We start from the raw sequence: 13,934 nt of genomic DNA, 5'->3' as shown, positions 1-13,934 counted from the left end.
AAATTAAAAGAATATTTGATGACTGATTATCAGTAACCATGTACCACTAGAGAATAATCAGGACCAACTATAGTTGTTTCTAGTTGATTCTTAAAACGCTCGTCGTGAATACAAGTATTCACCAATATACCCTTTCAAAATTCCTTAGAACTTACAACGCCAGTTCTTGAAGCTCTCTGGATCCTTATATGATATAACTGGAACCTTATTAATATAATTTCTTAATATATTTGTTCTGGCTGATGAAATGAATATCATCAAAGGATGATAAATATTGAGTGCTCTGAATAAGGTTAATATTATTTGATTCTATGATTTTTAGTGCTGCCAAATATTTGTTGGTACCAAAACAGCTCAAACTATATAACACGAGATGAGTTGGGATATAATAAAAAATTCTATAAGTTTGTATGTTGACATAAAACACAAAATATATTCCCATAAAAAAGATGTGCATAAAATATTCGATATAACTATAATTCACTTAAATAATCTACTTTTAAAATCTGAATAATTATCACAGGCTTTGCTAATATTCACAATAATGAATTTCAAATTCATAAATATATTATATTTAATACTGGTACTTAGACTTCCCATCAATACAAAATTCTACCAATAAAAACCTGTTCGGTCTATAAGTTTGATATGGTATATTTTGTTCAAAACAAAAATTAATTTAATAAATTAATATTCAAAATGAGATCTCAGGGCTTTTAATATGATTCGGGCGGTGCATGGAAGTAAGCTTCCTACATATAATAAATAAATTTATAAAATGTTCCTGTGAACTATGTGATATTGTTCAACACGTGGTGACTTTCTATTTTTATTCTAATTAATTGGAATAGCGCTTTTTTATTAATTATTACCCCACTGAACGTAGACAAATGAGCTCATTTGGTTGACTTATCACTCACTGACTGAAGTTCTGGATGTTCTCGTGGATTGAATTAATTATTTCCAATAATTAATTAGGTAGGCTCCTTTTCGTCACTGCTGGGCTAACGTGTAATCAGATTTTTATAAGTTTTTTCGAATTAAAGCTATTTATGGGAATCTTTACAATTACGAACTCTTTGACAGCACTGAGTTCACAAACAATTTACATTCAACAAACATACATTACATTTAAAAAAAAGGGTTTGGCTTAATAATTCATTAACAAATTTTTAAAAGGAATAAGAAAAGACCCTAAACTCCATGTGCATCCTCTCGAGGTGGGATCTTAAGCCAGAAGAAAGAGGTTTTCAGAAAAATTTGCTTCTTCCTAGAATAATTCTATAAGCTACTCTCTGATTGGCCTTCAATTTAATAGACTCAATACAATTGGTTGCCTTGGGAATCAGGGCTTCCTCGGCTTTATAATGGAAAAAATTAAATAAAAGAAGTTTTTATACAGATATATGGGGTATTTATCTTAAATTGAATTCATAAATAAATCGTAACATATGATTTTAATAGATAATACATTTTGTTTTTATATGAGTTTTTTATACTCTTGATTTATCATGCTTTTTTGGATTGTAATAAATATTTGTATAGAAATAATAGTTGTTTGTAATTCTACACATCGACTTCCTTTAGTATACATAATATTCTTTATGAGTGAATTTTATATGGTTCAACCGGTCATATGGGTTGATCGAATAATCAGCTGATTCGTTCAGTATTGGTTCGGATAATTATCGATTTATCCAAGATCGACTAATTCTTTTCAAAACGTAAACAAGTAACTCTAACCTCAATGTTCATGCATTTTATTTTATTTTTTATTTTTGTAATCCGCCAATAATAATTATGCCGCTTTATAATTTTTTGATCTTACCAATGGGTTCTCATAATTATTAAATCACAATAATACATGTTTTCTTATCGTTGTTGATAATGCTATTACTCCTAATCACTAATAATACTTGATTTGAGTTGATTTACTCTTTAGATAGGTCTAACCTTCTTTCCAATTTTATAGTTCTATTACATTTTATTGGCTCATTTAGAAATATTTGGTGGTTTCAAATTACCACGTGACAAAGGCTACACTACTTTATTCTCATGTAATGATAACAGATGTGGTGGTGTTGTCCTTTATCACAAGGAGGAATTTTTATGCTGCACAGTGACTAGTGAAATTAATGGAGCCGATTCCATTGTCATTGATTGCGTGTGTGGTGGTTCTTGTTTCACATTGGTAGGGATATATAGGTGGCATGGAGTTCCTGTCGATTGTTTTCTTACTGATTTCTGTGGTTTGTTGGAGGGCTTGCAGAGCTCAACTGTAGTATGTTTAGGTGATTTCAATATTAATGTCAATAAATCTGATCGAATTAGTGACCAATACTTTGAGATAATAGCTTCATGTGGTTTTGAAAATGTAATTGATATTGACACACGTGTGACTGACACCACTTCAACATGTATTGATCACATACTGGTTAAAGGTCTAGCTCCATCTCTTGCACGCTCTGCTGTTGTCGAGGTCTCTATAACTGATCACAGAGCTGTATGTATATCTATGCATGCTGATAGGTCTCGATCTGAGGTGGTTTCACATGAATTTCAGGAAATTAATTATGAAGAACTTACTCGTTTACTCAGTGAAGAGGATTGGTCTACTGTGTACAGAGCTCGAAACGCTGATCAGGCTTACAATTGTTTTTGTAATATTTTGAATTTGTCCATTCAGTCATCTACATCCACTAAGCTTAGGCAAAATAACCATAGACAGAGACTGTTAAAACCTTGGATGAGCAGTGGACTTTGTGAAGCGATTGTATCAAGAGACAAGTTATACAAAAGATCTATGAATGAGCCTGACAATCGTAGGTTGAAGCTCGAATTTGTAACTTTGAGAAACAAAATAAAAAAGTGGATCAAGAAATCAAAAGAAAGATACTACTATGGTCGATTCCAGATGGTTAGAGGAAATTCCAAAAAAACAGTGGAAATTGATTAATGAATTGATTGAAAGAGGTACAAAGAAAAGCAAATTCAATTTGATTACTGAAAATGGGATTGTTAGTGAGGATTCAAAAGTGGCTGATATGTTCAATGAATATTTTGTTTCCGCACCCAAGTCAGCTGTTCCTCCTCCTTTCCCTTCAATAGCTTTACATGACTATCACAATTCTTTCAGAGAGCCACGTTGTGAGAGATCCTTTTTCCTGCATCCAATTTCTCCTTTTGAGATAGAGAAAGTGATTTCATCCTTGAAAAAATCCAAGGCCCCAGGAATTGATGGATATTCCTCTGTCCTAGTTAAATGGATGAGCTCTTTCATTAGTCCAGTGTTAGCTTTTATTTTCAACTTGAGCATTTCTGAGGGCGCTTTTCCTAGCAAACTCAAAATTGCAAAAGTGATTCCAATTCCCAAAAAAGGTAACCGAAAATTGGTGGAGAACTATAGATCAATTTCACTTCTTTCTGTGTTTTCAATTATTTTTGAGAAGCTGATTAAAATTCGTCTATTGAACTTTCTAAATTCATCCAAATTTTTCTCTAGTAGTCAATATGGCTTTAGGGAGGGCTTGGGAACTGAGTTGGCTCTGAGGAAATTTGTCTCAGAAATATGTTCAAATATAAATAATAAAGAGATTAGAAGAGTATCAGGTTTGTTTCTGGACATTCGAAAAGCCTTTGATACTGTGGACCATTCTACACTTGTCAGAAAGTTGGAGGCATCTGGAGTTCGTGGTCTGCCACTTGCTTGGTTCCGTTCATATCTTACTGGGCGTTCCCAGGCTGTAAGCATTGGCTTGAGTTCCAGCCCGCTTCTGATGATCGACTGTGGAGTTCCACAAGGCTCTGTGTTGGGACCAATTTTATTCTTGGTTTACATCAACGACCTGTATCTGGGCCCCTTCAGAGGAAGTTTTACAGTGTTTGCTGATGACACGGCACTTTCTTATGGTGCATGTTCTGATGAGGATTGTATGATCAGATGTCAAACGACCTGCACTTGATTTCCATGTGGTTCGGGTACAATAAATTAAGCCTGAATCTTGATAAAACCATTTATTTGAATTTTGGAATAGCCTCTTCTTTCTTGCTAACCCAACCTTTAAAGTTCCATCATGTGGGATGTACCAGTCGTGACTGTGACTGTGGTATCATCAATCAGTCAAAAAGTGTAAAGTATCTTGGCATTACTGTTGATGACAATTTGATGTGGAAAGGACAGATAGACGGCATGAAGAAGTACCTGCGTTGCTTACTGCATAGAATTTTCAGTTTGAAAAATATGTGTCCAACATTTGTTTTGAGAGATCTTTACTTTGCTCTTGCTCAATCTCGCCTTTCTTATGGGCTGGTTTGTTGGGGAAGTACTTATATAACTCACTTAAGGCCAGTTATGTCTCTGCAGAAGTCTCTAGTTAGAGCAATTGCTAATCAAGAGAATTTTGATTTTCTATCGTCATGCCAGGTTATGAAAATCATGCCTCTGAGGCACCTGTACGTCTTCAAGGTCCTGTCTGAATTCTATTGGTCTAGTGGAAATCAAGGGGCAACTTTGGGACATGAAACTGGAATAATGAGAACAAGGTTCACTGATAGGTTCCCAATCCCTAGACCCAATAGCACTTTCTTTCAAAAATCTTTTTGTTTTTTGCAAGGCAGGTTTTTCAATCATGTGCCACAGGATATAGTTTATGCTAATTATCCTCTTCCTGTTTTCAAGAGAAAAATAAAAAAGGTAATTTTTGCTCTCAATATCGATGTCATTGAAAGCTGGTATTATATTCAGAGATAAGATTATTCATTTATGTGAAAAACCCTTGATAAAATGTTTTAAAATTAGCATGTAAGTCATATTGAGTTATCATGCCTTTTAGTATGTATTCAGTGAGGTTCCATGCTAATGTTCTACTGTTGTAGAAATTCAATAGGTCTAATCATTTTGAATATCCTCAAATTTTTCAATTTTAATTGTGTAGCTCCATCTCATTTTATACTTTTTTGTAGCCTATACAGTATATTTACAAAATGTTTCATCTTAGCCTAGTATAATTAGTTATGCTCTCGTTTCATATATTATTTGCTTCTTATATTCTTTTTATTTTTGTCAATATTCTAATATTCATTATATTGTTGTTGATATGATACTCCTGTGCGCGGACGGAAAATTTATTTTCTTTGCGCTCAGTAAATTTGCCATAATTATTATGATTTAGTTTTAAATTTTTATTGTATTATTGTTTTATTTACAATCAATATTGTGTTTCCAACAGTATGTCTGTATTTGTTTTTATGGCAAATAAAGTCTATTCTATATTCTACTATAATAAAGGAAAGAACTGGCTTAGAGATAGGAAAATTATGTTTGACGCATCATCACGTCTGAGCTACTGGACTGATTAACTTGAAATTTCTTCAAGATTCTTTTTGTTCAGGTTTTCAGTTTGTCAAGTTTTAAAATATACCCTTGCGGAGCACGGGTGACTTGCAAGTAATTTATGAAGAAATAAATATTATTTGAATTTGAATTTAATACTGATGATGATGCCCACATAAGCTCTTAGGCTTGTGCGCGGTTAATGAGTGAGAAGGATGATAATGAGAGATGACTACTTTTTGGGTAGACGGGACCGACGGCTTATCGTCTCCTCCGAAAGACGGGATGGAAATAAACCAGACACCAATAGAAAGCAGACAGTGTCCCTGTTATTATGATGTAAAATTCTTATTTGTTACTAGATCTCATGATTCTGGGAGAAGTGATATTGGAAAGAAAAACATATTTTTCGAGTTTTTTTCAATTTCATGAAAAAATTGAATTTCCTTTTAATCCTTCAACCCTGAAACTTTTTCAGCACTACTGGGATATCGGGGATGATATACTAGATCCTCCTCAGGAGATTAAATTAGAAGATTTGTAATGTTGCAATTTTAAACGATTAGGCAAACCCTGTAATTTCTTCGAATGGAGAGCCAAGTCTCAAGTTATTATTTTATACAGACCACTAGCCGTCAGGCTCGCTTCGCTCGCCATATCCGTCTAGTCAGGGGGCTCCGCCCCCTGGACCCCCGACTGGATCGTCAAAAAGTGAGATCAGCGGGCTCGCTTTGCTCGACTGCATTTTTCATTTGAGCATGCTTCATTCCAACAGAAAGTCAAAGTACTGAGAAAACGCAGAAAACGTTGGAAAAACGCTGATTTTAGGCGTATCTTTGATGAAATATTAAAGTCACCTCATCACATAATTTCTGGACCCTAGCTAAACCTCTGTACCAAATTTGAACATTTTCTGTCCACTAATTGATGGAAGAACTGGGTAAACGCAAAAAACCGCCAATTTTGGGCGTATCTTTGGCGTTATTTCAAATTCCTTCTAACACAATATTATTACACCCTAGCTGAGCTTCTGTAGTGAATTTGAACATTTTCTGTTCATTATTTTCTTCTCAATAAAGCTGAGAAAACGCAGATTTTGGGCATATCTTTGGAAATTTTTCCAAATCCGTTCTTAGTGCCTCTAAAGGGCCAACTGAACATAACTACCAAATTTGAACTTTTTTGGTCGATTTGGTAGATTTGTAGTTCTGCGAGTGAGTGAGTGAGTCATTCAGTCAGTGAGTGAGTGCCATTTCGCTTTTATATATATAGATAACAGCTATAATATTGGAAAATGTTTAAACTCACATTATTTCTTTCGCATCTGACGACGATTTTATGATTGCAGTTAGTCGCTCTTCTTCCTTGAATGTCGGTGTGACAGCTGAAAACATGTTTGTAGAAATTATTAACGGGGGCTACAAATACACATATTAACATACTATGGCACAGTTTTTATACGTCTATTTGTTCCTGACTATTCGTGACCATTGTTCATTGAGTTCTCAGTTCAACAGTTCATGAGCGAGTTCTCCAACCCAGGGGGTCACTAGTATTTATATTTAATTATATTGGACTTGATCCGTTTTTGACTTGGGCATGGTTTTTGACGTGGTACTTCTCTGGTAGTTTTGCTAAGTTAAATGATTGGATAAATCAATAAATAACTAGTATCATAGAGAAACAATAGCATAAGTAGATATCCCATGGTTTAGGGCGTTTATGACGCAACTTTTACTGTTATCTCAAGCTGATAGTCCACGTAGTTCTTTCCTGTGAAGCTTTACGACGCTGGTAGTCTCTGATATTGTGCCGTTCATACACTCTTACCCAGTCGAAACAGTAAAAATCGACAGTAATCGGCTTGAGGTAACAGTAAAAGTAGCGACATAAACGCCCTATACCATGGGATATCTACTTATACTATTGTTTCTGTATGCTAGTATTTATATTTAATTATATTGGACTTGAACCGCTTTCGGCTCAGGCAAGTGGTACTTTAGTGCTATGTTAAATGATGGGATAAATCAATAGATAATAAAAATATCGACTTGATAATATTTTAGTTGTTGGACTCAAACTTACGGTTGGTTATTCGGCTCAAGTCATGCATGTAGAAATTGTCAACTATTGTGAAGAGGACCGTCTTTGCCTGTTGATCGGGCATCTGTACCGATACGATTTCTTGATTGCCAAATCCACTGATGACCTTCTTAATTGGTTTTCTACCAACCACCTCATGCATCACACGGTGAAAGGAGTTATGCTCAGACGTACTGGTCTATTCAACAAAAAAAAATTCAATTTTCTCAACACTCATTGCCTTAATAATTTCAAGTTGGGTCCACGTTGATTGGAGTTGAGATATAATTATATAGAGGACCCGATTCTTGCGAGGTGTTTGTATACATATTACATAGCCTGGAATCGCAGTCACCATCAATAATATTATATTCACCCCGTCGCATAAAATAATATGATAGGGGTGTCATAAGTAGGACTAAGTTTATTATTAGCAACCTCTTTTGTAAGTATATTATAATAACTATTGATAAATGTCTCTCTATAAAATCAAAAATTCACCATTATAATAGTGTAATCCGTCCAGAAGCACTTTATGCGTGTGAAACTCTCTTTCAAATCAGAAATGAGAACAAGACAGGTCAAGTGAGCAAAACAGGGAGACGGTCCATAAGAACCATCATAAATAAAAGTTATCAAAAGAATGGAGTCTGGAGAATTGCAACCAATGAGACAGTCTATAAGGAAGTAGAGCCCATCCTCAGTATAATGAAAAAAACAAAGAATTTCTCATTTTTTCCATGTTCTGCGAATGCCTGAGAATCGAGTTCTGAAACAGCTTGTAATGCGTAATATAAAACAGAGAAAATGTGGCACGTATGTTGATGAACCAAAACAGGATCTTCAAGAAATAGGCTTGGAAGTTGAGGATGCCATTGATAAAGTGAAAATAAACCTTTTACTTAAAACGCACATATTCAATTTGCCAAAAATGCACAGGGAGATTATAATCACTGATGCAGAAAGACGACTACGATCCGAGAGAATGAAGAAATATTGGGCTGATCGAAAAGCCAGACGGCTTCAAAACCAAGGACGTTTTTAGTAGATTGACTTAAGTGGTCCTATGTGGCCTAAAAAGACGAAAAAAATATTAATAAAAAAACAATATAAAAAACTTGTAGTACCCTCTATTATTCAAAATACTAGTAGTTCTGTGAACAGTAGACCTCGCGCTCAGTAAGATACATTGACCTGCTGTTATGTTTTCTCAAAAATTAATAAATAATTTATCAATTTAAAAAGTATAGAAAAAATCCTAAATAAACATAGAGCTTTCTGTCCTATCGTACCGTGACGTGTCGTCCCGGAATGTGAGTGTGAGCGCTGTTATCAGGTCCGGCTGCCATCATCCATTCTTTTCATGTTTCATGTGTCCCATCCATACAAGGCGATACGCCATCGATACGCCAATCAAATCAACCCATCAAAGAACATTCTGTGTTGTCGTGACGGGAAAAAATCGGTGTATTGAAATTAACAAAATAAACTACCATAATGCTGATTTCCTACAAATTTCTTTTTCACTTTTCATGATTTTAGAAATCAATTTCTTTTCAATTATATTTGTTGCAATTTTAATCATCAGATTGGGAAGGAAAAATGTAAAAAAAATGTTTTCTATCAATAACTCCAAACTCCAAACTAGAATCATCAATCATGGCCTCAGCTCATGGAAAGACATAGTTAGTAGACAACCTGTCTACTAACGTTGATGGAATGATACATTTTCAAGATGTTCGATGTTTTTGAACGGGTAGTATTATAGTCCCTGGACAGCTGATTTATTATGAATAATTCTATAATCTGATTTTCACGGTAATATTGGTGTTCGAAGGAAACTCCTTTTCCTTTTGTATTATCCTTAGAATGCAAAATTTAAAAAAACCTTATACGTCGACGCGAAATTCAAAAAGGAGCATCCTGTCAAATTTCATGAAAATCTTTTGCTGCTTTTCTATGTAAATGCACAACATATAAACATTTAAACATAAAGAGAAATGCAAAACCGTCAACTTGAATCTTAGACCTCACTTCCCTCGGTCAATTACAACGACTAGCTTCGACCATAGCTTAGGTCATTTTCATAATTCATATTAGGTCGTTATAATATTTTGAATAATTGACCGGATGTAGTGAGGTCTATGTTTCAACTCAATTTTCTTTTGTCTGTCTGTATGTAACGCGATTACGGCCAAACGCGTTAATATAATTCGATGAGATTTGGCAGAAATATTTCTTTTCCAACTGTGGGTCGATGTATACACAAGGTTTTTTTTTGAAATTTTGCATTTTAAGGATAATATGAAAAGAAAAGGAATTCCTTCATACTCTGATATCACTATATATATCATCTACTTTGAAGAGAGGATCAATCAGACTATAGAATTATTCATAATCATGTCAGCTGACAATGCATTGCATGCATTACACAGATGTGTGACCGTGTCTATTTCTATAAGGTATGGTTTCAATATTTTTTTATGATGCTCGCCCATCAGTATCAATATTCTCACATTTGGAAAACAAATTTAATAGGTGATTGAAAATAAAATAAAAAATGATTGAATAAACTGAATAATACCGAAAAAATTATACTATTATTGATTAGAATGGACTAATTTCAAAATAGTTGAGAAATATTTTCATCAGATGGGAAGATTATCATGACTGGATGAATCATCATATGGGATACAAATTCAAGCGTGAACTGAGTTTATTACCATAAGTGAGTTTTAAATCTAGGAGAAAACAAATGACAGTTTTAAGTGTAAATTATGATTCAACTGTGAATTGTGATTCAACTGAATCAACTAGAACAGGTTACATCAGATTCTTGTGAACAAGAAAACTGCGGGAGATCTACTGTTCACAGAACTACTAGTAGAGGGTGCTACAAGTTTTTATATTGATTTTTATCAATTTGTGAAAAAGTAGCCCATTCTAGTGAAATGTTTTTATAACTATAAATAGTTTATGCAAATGAACACCACTGGTTGCAATTCATTAGCACTCAGATAAATTATTGTTATTATTATTATCGTTCCATCACCTTAACCCCCCCCCCCATAAAACTTATAGTTTTGGAGAACTTTATCGGGTGGACTAGAATTTTCTTGGCGGTTAGGGTCGATTGCTGAGATCGGGATTATCTCTTGAGGTGCGTACAGACTTTCGCTCTGCTCCGCAACCGAACGTCACTCCAGCAGAGCGATTGATGATCGACCGGCGAGCAACAGTGGTTCGACCGGGGAACGCGAGAAGATCTAACGTTCATGATGGGTGCGTGGGCGGAGCGACTGTGGTTCGATGGTGGTACGAGGGCGGTACGAGGGCGGTAGGAGGGAGGAGCGTGCTCGGTGCGGGTTGGAAGCGCGAATATGTGTACGCAGCTTTAGGCTCGGCTAAAAACCGGTTTTTGAGCCGCGGATCAAAAATCGGTTTGCTAAGTTCGGGATTAACCACGCTCAGGCGCAAAAGTTGGCTGACTGGCAATTATTGATTGATTTATTGAGTACTTAATTTATGTAGATTACAATATATACTGGCTTATACACTTATATAAAATAGCTTAGAATACAGCAAAATTAAAGATGAATTTACATAATATTGATTAAGAAAATAATAATTGATCTGTATATGATACGAAAAAAGCAATTTTTGTAATAATTAAAGATAATATTGTTATGCATCTACATAAACTTTTGATATCGCAGAGAAAAAACCGACGGTTTAAAAATCGGTTTGCTGAGATCCAGTCTAGGCTAAAAATTAATCTCGGTGGATTGCTGAGTTCAAGCGTAGATCAACTCGGGTTTAAAAGAAAATCTCGGTGGATTGCTGAGATCGGGATCAGGCTATAATGAGATGATATCAGGAGCAAAAATGATGACTTTGGACTCCAACTTGGACCTGCTAGGAGGCAGGTTTAGGTTCGGGATTCTTTTTTTCTTTTTTTTTTTTTTTTTTTTCAATTCAATTCAGTTTATTTCCAAAACATATTACACGAATAAGAAATACAATATACAACATATTTTGGAATCCCCCTACTAGACTATCCATCTGTGTGTAGGGGGGGAGTTCCACTTTATACATAATAAGCTTAATCTGCTCATAGAAGTAAATAATAGAGAATACACTTATATTATGGATGTATTATTAATATTCTGATTATAAAATAGATAATATATGTGCTGATGTATATTTAAGAATGAGTATGTAGGAATAAGTATACTTAATACCTTGATTGATAAAAGAATAAATAAAGAAGAAATAACAATATTTTTTTGAAGACCGCAGTGGCAGGGATTCCAGAAATTCTCAGAAGAGAGAATGAAAAAAAAGCATAAACCAGAAAGGCAAAACAGTCAAATCGGTTATATCAATGATAAAATAAATACCAATCAATTGTCTGGAAACCTTGAAGTCGTGTTGGTCACCAAGCATAACGAGATTGGAGTAGTTCTTCTGAAGCTTCCCAACCAATCTGGTACAGCCACCTGTCCACCCTCTTCCTAAACACTACCAAACCAAATGCCTCTGCTTCCCTAATCACCCCTGGCACATTTCTGTACAAGACATGGGCCAGGTATGAAGGATTTGTCAATTCAGAGCCGTGAGTCAGCTGAGGTATCTCAAAGCTGTAATTGGATCTGTGGCGAGTTGAGTAGCTATGGTTAACTGTTTCTCCCAGAAGTTCAGTTTTGTATTTTTTTATGTGGATCAACAAGGATTTAATAAAAAATTAAATTAAAAATAGAAGATTAAGCTATTTACTCGCTATTCTTTTGATTTTATTAAAAACCAGTGTAAAATTGGGGTTCATCTTTGAATTCTGAACAATTTCATCAACCACAAAGTCATATTTGAAATGTTTTTCCACTTATGTTTAAAACATTATAACATAAGAAAGTGAAAATGAAAACAACAAGAAAATTCTATACCTCTAACGAAAAGTGTGGCCGGGGGGCCTCCCTCGGAAAGTTTTAGAAGAATAACCTCAATTTGGTGTGATTTCAAGCAATTTCCACTTGAAAAACTACATCCCAATAATGAAGTTTCCCTATGTTCAGTGGGCTAATCATTATTTAATTTTTTATAGAAATTATCACAAGCCTATGATATTTCAGTTCATATAACAAATAGAATGGAAATATAATTTCCATTATATATATATATATATATATATATAATATATATATATATATATATATATATAATATATATATATATATATAACAATATATAATATAAATATAAACAGGATACACACGACACGGATAGATTAAAAATACTCAAAAAAGGGGGCCCAGCTCCCAGAAAATTCTCGTTTAAATGTAAGTTTTTAAGTGTTTTTAATCCATCTGTGTCGTGTGTATCCTGTTTATATTTATAATATAAAACTTTAAAATGTTTTCTGTTAAGTGCTACTAATAATATATAATAATATATAAATAAATTTCATTCCATATATATGAATATATAATATAATTTTATAAGTCATTCAATTGTTTCAAAGCTATAGTCTTCAAACCCATGATTTTTACTGAAGTGCAAAAATAGTTATTTGTATATCTAGAGTGAAAAGTATGACTTTTTCTCCCTGTGGGGAAAAGTTTGAAGCCCGAGGCGAAGCCGAGGGCAGCAATTTTCCTGAGGGAGAAAAAGTATTTTTCGCTCGTGATGTACACAACATTTTTCCTCCATCTACATTTTTTTATAGAAACTGCAAATAAAATCATTCTAATAACTTACGTATTGGTGACAATGATTCCTAACAACATAACCTAAATCTAAAACCTAAAAACCGGTCATCTGATTGGCACTGCCGATTGCGCTATCTATCAGCAAAAGTTCTAACAATTATATCAGCTGGGCAGCTACCAGAAATGGCTGACTCCAGATCACGCGGTTCAGATTTGAATTGCAGATCAAAAATATTTGTTGGCTAGTATTTTGAATAGAATAAAATATTTTTAAAATTGTATAAATTTTTATTGTCTACTAATATTAAGAATATAATAATTATCATACAAACATATTTTTCATGAGTTGATCAAATTTCTGGTTGTGGTATTGAATTCAGTTGACTCAATGACAGACACCTCTATTATGATTTCTCATCTGAGCTTAGACCTTCTAACCTATTGCAATGTAAGTTTCAAAATAGAGATGCTCCCCATGTTATTTAAATGGAGTCACTTTTACTCCCTAGGGAGTTTTTCTGTTTTTTACTACCGAGAGCGAAAAAGTGACACTTTAGTATTAGGTTTCAGGGAGAAAAGTAAGTACTTTAGACAGTAGGTGGAGGAAAAATATATTGTTTTGTTTTTTGTGTTTGTAATTGTTTTTTGTGTTTCTTTTCTTCTTTGTTGAATGCTTAACAAATTTTGATTGTTAACATTTAGTTAAAATGAGATGCATTCATGTACAATATACATTGTATGTCTTGAATGAAGAATTTGTTTGATTGATTGGTTTATTGATTGATTCATTGATTGATCAATCGATTGAAGAAACG

The 13,934-nt window shown here is 34.0% G+C and overlaps 1 protein-coding gene across 1 annotated transcript in view; it reads right to left on the bottom strand.

Annotated features, from left to right (window-relative positions):
* Positions 1-6,636: 6,636 nt before the first annotated feature.
* Positions 6,637-13,934, bottom strand: part of LOC120353629 — a 50,757-nt gene continuing 43,459 nt past the window's right edge. The window contains exons 7-8 of the mRNA XM_039438176.1: positions 7,418-7,613; positions 6,637-6,716 (exon numbers count right to left, since the gene is read on the bottom strand). Of these exons, the coding sequence (XP_039294110.1) occupies positions 6,637-6,716; positions 7,418-7,613 (276 nt within the window). The remainder of the gene's footprint in view (positions 6,717-7,417; positions 7,614-13,934) is intronic.

Source organism: Nilaparvata lugens, chromosome 11 (assembly GCF_014356525.2).
Source record: "Nilaparvata lugens isolate BPH chromosome 11, ASM1435652v1, whole genome shotgun sequence".
NCBI classification, from domain to species: Eukaryota; Metazoa; Arthropoda; class Insecta; order Hemiptera; family Delphacidae; genus Nilaparvata; species Nilaparvata lugens.
This window is presented reverse-complemented; position numbering and strand designations above follow the sequence as displayed.